The 12,506-nt window shown below is 42.8% G+C and overlaps 1 protein-coding gene across 6 annotated transcripts in view; it reads right to left on the bottom strand.

Annotated features, from left to right (window-relative positions):
* heatr5a (HEAT repeat containing 5a) overlaps positions 1-12,506 on the bottom strand; it is a 45,685-nt gene that overhangs the window by 2,808 nt on the left and 30,371 nt on the right. For 4 of the 6 annotated variants that reach the window (XM_041812881.1, XM_041812882.1, XM_041812880.1 and 1 more), the window contains 16 exons: positions 12,041-12,223; positions 10,833-11,072; positions 10,210-10,388; positions 9,905-9,973; positions 9,608-9,787; positions 9,108-9,336; positions 7,595-7,699; positions 7,376-7,510; positions 7,151-7,278; positions 6,711-6,858; positions 4,851-5,024; positions 4,647-4,748; positions 4,381-4,464; positions 4,097-4,273; positions 1,968-2,113; positions 503-610 (listed from right to left, as the gene is read on the bottom strand). In XM_041812881.1, coding sequence (XP_041668815.1) covers positions 503-610; positions 1,968-2,113; positions 4,097-4,273; positions 4,381-4,464; positions 4,647-4,748; positions 4,851-5,024; positions 6,711-6,858; positions 7,151-7,278; positions 7,376-7,510; positions 7,595-7,699; positions 9,108-9,336; positions 9,608-9,787; positions 9,905-9,973; positions 10,210-10,388; positions 10,833-11,072; positions 12,041-12,223 — 2,387 coding nt within the window. The remainder of the gene's footprint in view (positions 1-502; positions 611-1,967; positions 2,114-4,096; positions 4,274-4,380; positions 4,465-4,646; positions 4,749-4,850; positions 5,025-6,710; positions 6,859-7,150; positions 7,279-7,375; positions 7,511-7,594; positions 7,700-9,107; positions 9,337-9,607; positions 9,788-9,904; positions 9,974-10,209; positions 10,389-10,832; positions 11,073-12,040; positions 12,224-12,506) is intronic. The other 2 variants (XM_041812884.1, XM_041812885.1) reach the window with 1 other exon arrangement.

Here is a 12,506-nt window from a genome sequence, read left to right as displayed (position 1 = left end):
GGATAGGAACAAGGAAAGAAGGAGATGACAAGGTACCAGGACAGTCAGACAGAAGGATTTTCTCCTTCATCCTTAAAAACACTCTAATTCCATTACTTTTGTCTCTGAATGAGGGCTGACTTTAAATCATCTCCATTTCTACTGGTCTTTCATACATCCTCATGCTTTTTAGATCAGCCATCGGTTTTATTGTTTTCAGCACTAACTTGGATTTGACAGAATTTCCTCTCTCACAGAGCGTGTTAGCTTGTTTTGTATCCAAAATAAAAAAGCTAGATGTCATATTTTATGCCAGAGGAGATTAAAATTTAAAGAGCAGAGAATAGCGTGTTCAGTGGACACAGTTTGACAGTGGTGGTCATACCGTCAGGACAAAGACACATCAACCAGCTGCCTCTCGCCTTAAAACTAAAGTCCAATCATAACTAGACTAAAACAACATCAGGACACAAAAGCACTCAGACGGAATCAGACTCCTCTCACATCCGTGTAGCATCAGTACCTGGAGGAATCGAACCAGCGGCGGTCCAAGAGCCTGGATGTATGGGACAGCCACGGTGGGCGGGGCCTGAAACACAGACGTCAGCAGCTGATAACAGCGACTCACAACCTGCAGACAGAAAGGAGAAATAACTGAATAACAAAAACTTTATTTCTAAAGGATTCTCACACTGCTCTAGAACAGGGGGGTTAGAGACCAACAACTCTGATCATCTTTAACAAAAGTGTTCAACCATGACATTTCTCTATTCCAGGGATTCTCAATGTTGGGGTTGGGACCCCATTTGGGGTCGCGAGACACTGAGAGGGGGTCTTCAGATGCCTTAAAAACTAAGAACACTTTTTAAATGACACTGTTGCCACTTACGTCAACTTTATCAAATTTTAACCCGTTTTCATCACTTTTCCCACCAATTTTATTAATTCTAACACATTTTTGCAACTTAAAACCCTTTTTTTTAGTCAATTTTAAACCCTTTCCACCACTTATTTCTGCCTGTTTTTGCCACTTCTAAACCAAATCTTGCCACTCTCTGCCTTTTGCTGGCTCTGTTGACACATCATTGCCACTATTAACCCCTTTTACCGCTTTTCAAACCACATTTCCCAATTTGATATGACCAATTATGCCAGTTTTTGACTTTTTCTGCCTCAGCTAACCCTTTTTTGCCAGTTTCTATCAAGTTTCATCCCATTTTACAAAATTTCCACCTATTTTTGCCACTTGAACACAATTTAAGCCACTTTTGAATCCACTTTTACCACTGAATAAGCCCATTTTTGCCTTTTTTTTTTTGGTTATTTTGCCACGTTTATCTAATTTTTGGAATATCTAACCATTTCTGCTACTTCTAAAATCAAACTGCATCACCTTTTCCACCATGTCTTGCCATTATTAACCAATTTTAGCTATTTTCATTGTATTTGAATTCTGTTTTCAACAAAAGGATTTACATTTTTAAGAGGGCTACTTACTACACAGATGAATTAAAATGTGTTTCTTTGATAAGAGTGGTTATTATTCAGGATAAATATAAAATACCACAGCTTAACTTTAACATGGACCATGATTTTGCTGGCCCCCAGTTCGGCTGGGCTCCAGAAATCTTTCCCATTTCCCCCCTAATGAGCGGCCTTGTCTGTACATGACTATTCTCTGAATGTTCATGGCTGTGTTCAACCACCTTCAGGTACAGTGGGGGTCCCCGGTCTCTGGCACCTTTATTTTAGGCTGAAAAGGTTGAGAACCACTGCTCTATTCTATTAAAACGTTGGTGTTTTCTGATTCTCACCACTAGTTAGCAACTTAATATCTGCTAAACTGGGGAATTAGTGGGAAGATGCTCAGAATCAGTGAAGACTGTGTAAATGTGGTCAGTGGCAGGCTTTAGAGCTAGAATAATCCATGCTCTCTCTCTCTGACAGTAAAAACCTGCTGACAGAAACTGAACTCTCTCTGGACTAACCAGCGGGTCTTTGGCCTCCATGCTGGCACTGAAGCGCTGTAGACTGAGCGTGTGCAGTGGCTCTGCGGTGCAGACGTCAGGACCGGCAGAGAGCAGGAAGACGGTGAGAGCGGTGAGCAGACTGACCTGATCCACAACACAGTCTCCTGAAAACACACACAGGTCAAAATGAATATTATATACCAGCGTATCTTTAATATTTTAGACTTAGTTTCTGAATGTGATGCTGCTGAGCTCTATCAATAGAACATTTCTGTTAATATTATCAGACACTAAATAACATTTGACTGAAAACGCCATCATAAGTCAGAGGATGCACACCTGTTGTCAGGACCTTCAATGTTTCTGGTTTTCTAAACGACACTGCCTCAGAGTCTAACTCTACTTTTATACATTTCTGCAGACGACACCAGCTCTGATTCAATCAGAGACTTCAAATCTTTCAAAAGAAGTAATCATCTCCTTTAGTGAGAAACTCATACATCAGTTTTCTACCAGATATCAGGCAGTCGTCCTGTAGAATCAAACACAGATCTAGTTTATCATAGCTGTAGTTTAATGTTTGGTTTTTGTGGATTCTTGGTAGTCCACTTCAGTTCTCTTAAACTTGATCTAAAACAGGGGTGTTAAATTTTCCTGTTTTTACGAGATAGTATCTCGTAAAAACAAGAAATAAATATAAAGATCCTGTTTTTATGAGATAGTTATGTCGTAAAAACAGGAGGATTTTTTTTATTTTCACGTGAATGCACTACGCCACCGTAACAGAACAAGATGACTATGATGGAGAATCTGTTTTGAGGACGGTAGAGGACATAACGGAGAGTGTTGGCACTATGTGTGCGCAGACCAACACAGACATCGATGATGTTGTGTGGCGATATCTTGGGTCTGTGTGTCGGCCGGTGTCACAGATTAACTGGTGTTGAATTAAGTGAGGCAGATGTTAAGGGGTGTGGCTTTTGACGGTTTGTGTTTACCTTCCAAATAGCACTGAACATGCAGTAATATCGCCCAATTTTCTATTACATATAACAATTCATCGGTGCTTGTGGGGATATTAACGTCACGTGAAAAGTGTTTGGGGCATCAAAAAGTACGTTTAAAGACTTAAATACCTGGAAAGGTAAATACAGGTGACTGTGCAGGTGCCTGTTAAAAACAATGCAAACAGAGGTGGCATGCTGTGAAAACTTCTTGTTTTAAGTAAAATATTTTTGTACAGGATGGTTGTGGTTATGAATCGGATGCACTGAGGCAGGGGTCATCAAGTACATTTGCACAAGGGCCAGATTTAGTCTCGACAGAAACGCATTACCAGTGAGATCTATCCCTATTATCTATAATGCAGCAGGCTTGACAACAGAATTGAATGGGCCCTCCACAGTTGTGATTTAGCACCAGTATTAACCCATTTTTGATACTTTTAACCCCTTTTTGCCTCTTTAAACCATTACTTGCAAGATTTTAACCCCCTTTTGTCCCACTTTTCCTGCATGTTTTATCCCCTTTGTGCCACTCTTATCCATCTTTGCCACTTTCTAACCACTTTTCATTACATTTTATCACCAATTTTTGCAACTTTAAAACCAATTTTTGCCACTTTTAATACTTTTTGCTTCTTTAACACAATTTTTGCCATTCCTAACCCATTTAAACCACTTTTCTTGCATGTTTTATCCCCTTTGTGACACTCTCTATCCATTTTTGCCACTTTTCCTCTATTTTTGCCACTTTTTCTGCACTATTTTTTTGTCATTTGTAACCAATTTTTGATACTTTTTGCCCCTTTTTTCCTCTTTTACCAATTTTTTGCCATATTTTAACCTCTTTTCACAATTTTTTCTGCCAAATTTTGTCCCTTTGTGCCACTCCACAACCCATTTTGCCACTTATCACCCATTTTTGCTCCTCTCTTACCCATTTTCACCACTTAATCTGGTCATTTTTGCAGCACTTCAGCCAGCCTTAACCCTTTTTAAATATCTAATAATTATGTAAAAACAGATCAAATGTTCAGTTATTCTAAAACTATTTCAGTATTCATTGTTTTGGGGATTGATTTAACAGCTGCAGACATTTAGAGCCAAAGGATACTCTTATGCTTTCATGAGTTTGGAAAGCCGTACCGGCGTCCCAGAGTCCCAGCAGCGTGTTCAGAGCCGATCTCAGCAGAACCTTCCAGGCTCCTCGGCTCTTCTCCTGTCGGCTCATCGGAGACGTCACCACACACTTCAGGGCCTGAAGCGCCGCCTGGATCACCATGCCCAGACCAGCCGCACCCGCTGAGCCTGACGCAGGGACTGCTGGGAAAAATGGCCCGGACAGTGTCAATTATATTCCACTCCAGGACAGAGTTACAGTTTAGAGAGTTTAGAGCTCCCGCTCCCACTAAACTACATCCATATGTTACCTGTATTAGTGCCAGGCTGGTGGACCAGCTCTCTGAGGACGCCCAGCAGCAGGTAGAGGACAGTGGGGAGGATGGACACGCTGCCTGCAGGGGGGAGACAGCCGAGTTAATCAGTGCATGCTGACATCATTTCCTGTTTGTTCTCAGGGTAGTTTGGTGTTTTAGTAGAGAATGGCTGCACACACTGATGCAGAAGTAAAATTCAGGCTTGAGAGTAATAATCAGAGCCTGTCAGGAACAAAACCAAACACATTTACTGTTCTTACCCTCTGGAGAGCAGACTGATGGCAGCTCAGAGAGGACACACAGAGCGGACGCCACCAGCCGACAGTCGCTGTCTGTCAAACTCCAGACTGAACCTCCAGGACCTGGAAACACAGAATACCAGGACATTCAGAGATTTACACAGACTTACCTCCAAGTAAACAGAGATTTATAGTTTCTGTCTAATTTAATCTCTGGTCCCGTACCGGTCGGGCTGGTTCCGGCCAGTTTGGGGCTGAGCTGTGGAAGTTTCCGGACCAGAACACAGAGGCACAGCTCCAACGCTCCAAACACCAGGGAACGTCCCGGGATCAAACCGCCGGTGTCCCGACCCTCTCCGAACTCTGGCAGCGTCTCCTTCTCTGCTGCACCGTCATCCACTGGGGAACAATAAAGTTTTTTTTACTACTGACAGTGCAGAGGTTTAGACCAGGCTGATATGCTGTGTAGCAGTGGTTTTCAAAGTGTGTGAGAGTGAGCATCCCTTAAGAAGAAATTATTCATTCGGTGGAACCCCACCCACAAAAAGGATTGAAGTTGAAAAAAAAATTAAACAACATTTCAAACATTTATGTCTAATCATTAAACATATTTAACATTAATATATTTTGGATATGTTGCTTTGTAAATGTCCTTAAACATCTGCCCTTCCCTGTTATTCAGTTATAATGCCCTTAAATACCCTTTTTCATATATTTTTCTAGCCATTTTACAACTTCTCTTTGCCACGTTTTCCCTGTTTTTCCACTTTTATCCCATTTTTGCCCTTTTTCACCTTTTTGCCCATTTAAGCTACCTTTAGACTTTAAATATCCCTTTTCCCCAATTTTTTCGCTCATTTTTGCGACATCTTTTTGCCACTTTTTCCCATTTTTTGCCCTTTTTTTAACCATTTTTTGCAACTTTTTGTCCATTTAAGCTACATTTTGCCATCAAATACCACTTGTTTCCTTTTTTCCCCAGTTTTTGCCTCTTCCTTTCGCCATTTTTTCCCATTTTGCCCTTTTCCATATTTTTTTGGCCACTTTTTGCCCATTTAAACTACCTTTTGCCTTTGAATACCACTTGTTTCATATTTTATTGCCTGTTTTTGCCACTTCTTTTTGCCACTTTATCCCATTTTTGCCCTTTTTCACCCATTTAAGCTACCTTTTGCCTTTAAATACCACTTTCTCCCACTCTTTTGCCCATTTTGACACTTTTTTTTGCAACTTTTTCCCTATTTTTTGCCACTTTTTTTAACCATTTTTTTCCACCACTTTTCACCCATTTAAGCTACCTTTTGTCATTAAATACCAGTTGTTTCCTAGTTTTTGCCCATTTTAGCCACTTTTTGCCACTTTTATCCATTTTTTTGCCTGTTTTCACCAATGTTTTTGTCACTTTTCAACTATTTCAGCTACATTTTGCCGCTAAATACCACTTGTTTCCTCTTTTTTGCTCATTTTTGCCACTCTTGACTGCTTTTTGCCCATTTTAGTCACTTTCCACTAATTTTTTTGTCACTTCTCACCCATTTCTGCTACTTTCTGACCATTTTTCCACTTTTTCTCTCCTTTTCGGCCATTTTTTGCTGCTTTGTGACCTTTCTGCCACCTTTAACCTATTTTTATTGCTACTTCAAGCTGTTTTTGCCACTTTTCACCTCTTAGATTGTGGCTCTTGCAAAGGTATTTTTCAACTATTTGGCTCTTTGGTTGAGGGTTGAGTAATGCTGCTCTATAGCATAGTCCCTATAGTAACTATAAGTCTGTCCATTTAGCTCCATGCACAGCAGAGGTTCACAAAGCAAATCACCTTTTTTCTGGTGTATCCGCACCTCCAGGGGAAGCCCACCTCACACTTTGAAAACCACTGCTGTAAAGGAAAACCTGCATCCTCGTGTCTTCTCATTTCTCAGTCTGATAGTTTTAGCTAGTTTAAACTTCTGCCTTAGCTGAGAGTGCAATAGTCCCACCGTCCTCCCACACTGCTATCTTTAGCTGGTTTTGTGATTTTTAGTGTTGTTTTCAAACTTTTGCACAGTAAAGATCTTTAAAAATGTGGTTAGAGATGTTCATGTTCACCCTCGGCGCTGTGGCGTTTCTCTCTGACGTGCTCCTGAGCCGCCGTCACGATCTGTCTCAGTAAATCCAGCACGGCGAGCTGAACGCAGACCGACTCTCTGGTGACCATCAGCCTGTGGAGGACGCTCAGCAGCTCCACGCTCAGAGCCTGCAGACAGACGTGTGGGTTCATTTTAACTTAAATACATTTTAATAAAACATGAATACATTTAGCTGCAGCAGCTTTTATCTCTTCCATCTGTCATTTTCTCCTCCACCGAACCCAAAATCACACAACAGTTCTTTAGTTTTAAATCTGTGAGGATCTGTGTGCAGTCAGGAGGATTTCAGGTCTTTCTGAATATTCTAGCAGTTCACGCTGGTGTGAGTCTATGAAGTTTCTACCTGGTCTGTAATCAGGTTTGAACCCTGGTCTAGTTTCAGGGTCAGGTCTGTCTCACCTGGTCATTTCCGATCTTGGCTCGAGGCCAAGAGACATCGAGCAGCACCTGCAGGGCCCGCAGACAGGAAGTGATGTTCTCCATCTGGTCCTCAGAGTGTGGAGAACAGAGGAACTCCACGCTGATCCCTGACAGAAGAATCCAAACAAACCCCACATATAAAAATCACCATTTAACAAAACTAGAATAAATACATGTGTTTTTGACTCTGGAAGTGTGTTCTACCCAGTATGAGATGAAGTCGGTCTGAGTTGACATCCTCTGGACTCTTAGCCCCGCCCACTGAGCTGGTGTATCCCATAGAGGTGGGCGTTGCCGGTCTGGACAGGTTAGCAGGTGAGTCGTCGGGGAGTATGAAACCTTAAAGCAGAGATGTTAGGCTGTTAGACAGCTGAAAGTTTGGGATTGTAAGTGTAAAAAGGAGCAAAGAGGAGGAGGACAGACCGGTGCTTTGGAGCCAGAGGGAGGTGGCGTGGAGGATGGGGGCCCAGGAGGAGGTGTAGTGAACTCTGGCCTGCTTTAATGTCTCTGCTGTGTAGAAAGAACCTCCTGGAGGGAGAAGAGAAGGAAAAACTCCACATTAGTTTACCTTTAAACAGAGCCTTCATGCTGTGGCAAGCTAACCAACAAAAGAATGAATCAAAGGACCAACCAGTCAACCAACCGACCAATGAATCAAAGTACCAACCAACCAGTCAACCAACTGACCAACGAATCAAAGTACCAACCAACCGACCAATGAATCAAAGTACCAACCAACCGACCAATGAATCAAAGTACCAACCAACTGACCAATGAATCAAAGTACCAACCAACCAACCGACCAACCAACCAGTCAACCAACTGACCAACGAATCAAAGTACCACCCAACCAATCAACCAACCAACCAATGAATCAAAGTACCAACCAACCAACCGACCAACCAACCAATCAACCAACTGACCAATGAATCAAAAGGCCAACCAACCAATCAACCAAAAGACCAATGAATCAAAGGGCCAACCAACCAACCAACCAGTTGACCAACAAACCAACCAACCAACGAATCAAAGTACCAACCAACCAAACGACTTATCAACCAGCCAACCAACCTACCAGCCAGCCAACCAACCTACCAACAAACCAACCAATGAATCAACCAACCAACCAACCAACCAATGAATCAAAGGACCAACCAACCAACTGATCAACCGACCAACCAACCAAAGGACCAACCAACCAACCAGTCAACCAACGAACAAACCAACCAGCCAACCAATCAACAGACCGACCAACAAACCAACCTTCCAACAAACCTACCAACCAACCAACCAATTGACAGACTGATCAACCAACCTACCAACCAACTGACCAACAAACCAACCAACCAACCAGACAAACCAACCAGCCAGCCAGCTAGCCAACCAACCAACCTACCAGCCAACCAACCAACTAATGAATTAAAGGGCTAACCACCTAACTAATGAATTAAAGGGCTAACCAACCAACTAAGGATTTAAAGGACTAACCAACTAACTAATGAATTAAAGGGCTAACCAACCAACTAAGGATTTAAAGGACTAACCAACTAACTAATGAATTAAAGGGCTAACCAACCAACTAAAGATTTAAAGGACTAACCAACTAACTAATGAATTAAAGGGCTAACTAATTGACCAACCAACCATTATGACACAGGTTCTGTATATCAGAGTAAATGATAGAAAGGTGTCATGGTAGAGTCTTGGCTGGCTTTTTTTTTCGTTCTTGGACTTTTTAGAATCATGTAAACATGTAAACAGCACCATTCATGGTCATTTAGAGTGTGATTTAACTCTCAAAGATATGATTATGGTTTTGATTGATTGTGGCTGACTTCTTAAGTTCCACCTGAAGCACCAGCAGGGCCCATCAGGTACCCCAGCCCACGCCTAAGGAAGCACTAAAATGGAGACTGGTTAACTTCCTCCCTCTCACCTGTTGCAGGTAGTTGTGATGCGTACTCCTGTGGGAGGGTCAGTAGAGCGTAGTCCTGCAGCGCCGCCAGCCACAGACGGCTCAGCGTCGACAGATCTGATTGGACCAACTTCAGAAGGCCCGCCCCTCCTGACTCAGAGCTGTCATTGGCTGAAGAGTAAAACGGCAGATCAGCGGTTTTAGCAGGAGGCTCCTTCTGTCTGCTCGTCTCCACAGCAACAACGTAAACCTTAGGAGGAAGGGGGGGGTAAATTTACTCTGACACAGAAATCTTAGATAAAGGATTACTTCAGCTGAATGTTTTTTTATCCCATTTCTCCTTCGCGGCGAGCTTACAGCCCTCCCTAGTAGGTTAGTTTTTCAGCGTCACAGATCTTGTTATAAAGTTATATTTCCCTTCAAAGGCGTTATCGTGATTGCTTTTAATGGTGAGGATGTTATCAGGATCTCATCGTATTTCTATGACTAGAATAATTTTATCAGAGAAAGGGAGCACCCACCTCAGCCCACGCTTTCAGCACAGCCAGCGTTTCCATGGTAGCTGTGGCCTCGTTGTACAGCTGACTACAGGTTTCTCTACCTGCCTGGACTTTAGCCAATGAGGACGCAAGGAGCTGGTGGACCCGCCGCAAGTCACGGAGGTCACTCACAACGCCGCTGGCGATCCAGGCACTACACACCTGAAAGGAGAGGAGGAGTTAAGATGTTAGGGTTCAGGTAATGATTTATAACCTGCAGACACAGGTGAGGAGACACCTGAGGTCACTTAGCAAAGGGACTGATTGGTTATTGATCACCTGGCAGGCCTTAGCCGTGACATCAGGAGGAGCATCAGCAGAGAATGCCGGTCTGAGAGCAGCTCCAACCTGAGCAGACGAAAGCAGGAGGGATTTAACCGTCTATTTATAATAAAAATATAAATATTTACAAAGCACTGGATCTACATTTTATATTTCTGCAATTAAAGCTGGGATGTCTCAATCAGGTTTTTCTCTGCCAATAATGAGAGAAATAAATGTGGTCTTCTCAGTATCAGATTCCTGTTTAGCCTGACTCTTTAGAACTAAAACATGCTCCATGTTTCTATCAGTGACGTCCTTACGTTGGCCTGGTACTGCTCCAGGATCACATGACCAGGGAACTCTGGCTCAGGGATGGCAGAGAAGCGTCTGATGATGACCAGCAGCGTCTGGAGCCCCGCCAGTCTCAGCTGGTCGCTGTGATCCGTTGCTGCCATGAACGCCATGCGGACCAGGTCACCAAGATGGAGGACGAGGAAGTCTATGGAGGGAGGGGTGAAAGGTGAGAGGTCTGCAGGGTCTAAAGACATAAACTAGACTTAAAGAGGGGTCAGACCTCTGATTTCTATCTTGCTCTTTTCATTGTACTGTTGTCTGGTTAAAGGGTTGTCTAATCTCTGAATGTACCCCTTTAACTTCAGATGTCTCTCTCTTACCTGTGGACTCATTCAGACGTCTCTCTTACCTGTGGACTCATTCAGACGTCTCTCTCTTACCTGTGGACTCATTCAGACGTCTCTCTCTTACCTGTGGACTCATTCAGACGTCTCTCTCTTACCTGTGGACTCATTCAGACGTCTCTCTCTTACCTGTGGACTCATTCAGACGTCTCTCTTCCCTGTGGACTCATTCAGACCTCTCTCTTCCCTGTGGACTCATTCAGACCTCTCTCTTACCTGTGGACTCATTCAGACCTCTCTCTTACCTGTGGACTCATTCAGGCGTCTCTCCTGAGCCAGAACCATGTCGAAGTGGGCGGGGTCAGCGCTCTCACACTGAGCGATGATGCGACACACACACTCCATGGCAAAGCGGCGCGTGGCCCAGCGCAGCGCTGTGAACGGGCCGCTGGACTCAGAACGAGCTTTGAACGTGGAGGAGTCGTCGTCTCTGCTGGCGTCCGCCTCCTCGTCCTCCTGACTGGCCTCGACCGGAGACAAACAGTCTGAGGAGAGAAAGGTCAGAGGTCAAAGAAACTCAAAACACCCCTAATGCTTTTCTATCCGGATCTTCAGATGTTCTTTCAGAATCAGGTTTAAGTCCTCATAAAATCAATTATTCAGATTCTCTTTAACTGTCCTGTCATTTTTTTCAAAAGTTTCCAACTATGGCTTACTATTGGACAAATAAGGCCCCAACAACCCAGCTTCACCAACATTCTGTCCTCTGCTTTTGATGACATCATCCTAAAAAAAAATTCAGTGGGCTTAAGAAAGATGATGTCATTCTTTACAGCTTATCAAACATTCCATCCTTGCCTTTAAAGATGATGTCATCCTTTACAGCTTATCAAACATTCCATCCTTGTCTTGAAAAAAGATGATGTCATCTGTTATATCATTCTTTGAACTTATAAAACATTCCATCCTTGCCTTTAAAGATAATGTCATCCTTTACAGCTTATCAAACATTCCATCCTTGCCTTTAAAGATAATGTCATCCTTTACAGCTTATCAAACATTCCATCCTTGCCTTTAAAGATGAAGACATCCTTTACAGCTTATCAAACATTCCATCCTTGCCTTTAAAGATAATGTCACCCTTTACAGCTTATCAAACATTCCATCCTTGCCTTTAAAGATGAAGACATCCTTTACAGCTTATACAATATATCATCCTTGCATTTCAAGCTAACATTATCCTTGATGCCATCCTTTTAAACCTTTTTAAACATTCCACCCTTGCCTTTGTCTTTAATGATGATACCATCCTGTTAAGCTTCTGAAACATTCCTCATTGTCTTTTAAAGTTAATGTCTTCCTAGATTTCCTACTTTGACACGTATAAAACATTCCATCCTTGAAGGATTGTTAATTTAGAGTATGAACACACAGACTGAATGACTAAAGAGGATTATTACTCCCTTAATAGAAGGGTAAAAACTAGAGTTCATGTACAGCAGCTGAAACCGACCGGTGGTTGCTGACAGGACGTCCTTGCAGAGCTTCAGCCAGTGTCCCAGTTTCCCACTGGTGGCGCTGGACGTCATCATGTGGACCAGCGTCTCCTGGATGTCCCTCCTCAGACCCGGATCTGACTCTCGGTCCAGCAGAGTGAACAGAGCGCCCTCCAGACCCACCTCCTTTATGGTCACATCTGTACAGGGTGGGTGGGTGGGGTGGGTAAGTATGTGTACATTCTCCCACATCAGCAGAATTTTGAACTTAATTATGATTCTAGTAAAAATAAAAAGTAACTTACACCTTTTTGAACCACAGCAACTAAAATAGAAGTCCTACATACCCATTGTAGGCTAATGTGTTTTTCTTAAATCTGCCATCTGCCTTTAAGGATGATTTCATCCTTAAAAGATAACAAAATATTCCATCCTTGCCTTAAAAGATGGCGTCATACTTTAAAAATAAGAACTGTCTGTGTT

Source organism: Cheilinus undulatus, linkage group 18 (assembly GCF_018320785.1).
Source record: "Cheilinus undulatus linkage group 18, ASM1832078v1, whole genome shotgun sequence".
NCBI classification, from domain to species: Eukaryota; Metazoa; Chordata; class Actinopteri; order Labriformes; family Labridae; genus Cheilinus; species Cheilinus undulatus.
The sequence above is the reverse complement of the archived record's forward strand: the minus strand, read 5'-3'. Positions and strand labels throughout refer to the sequence as shown.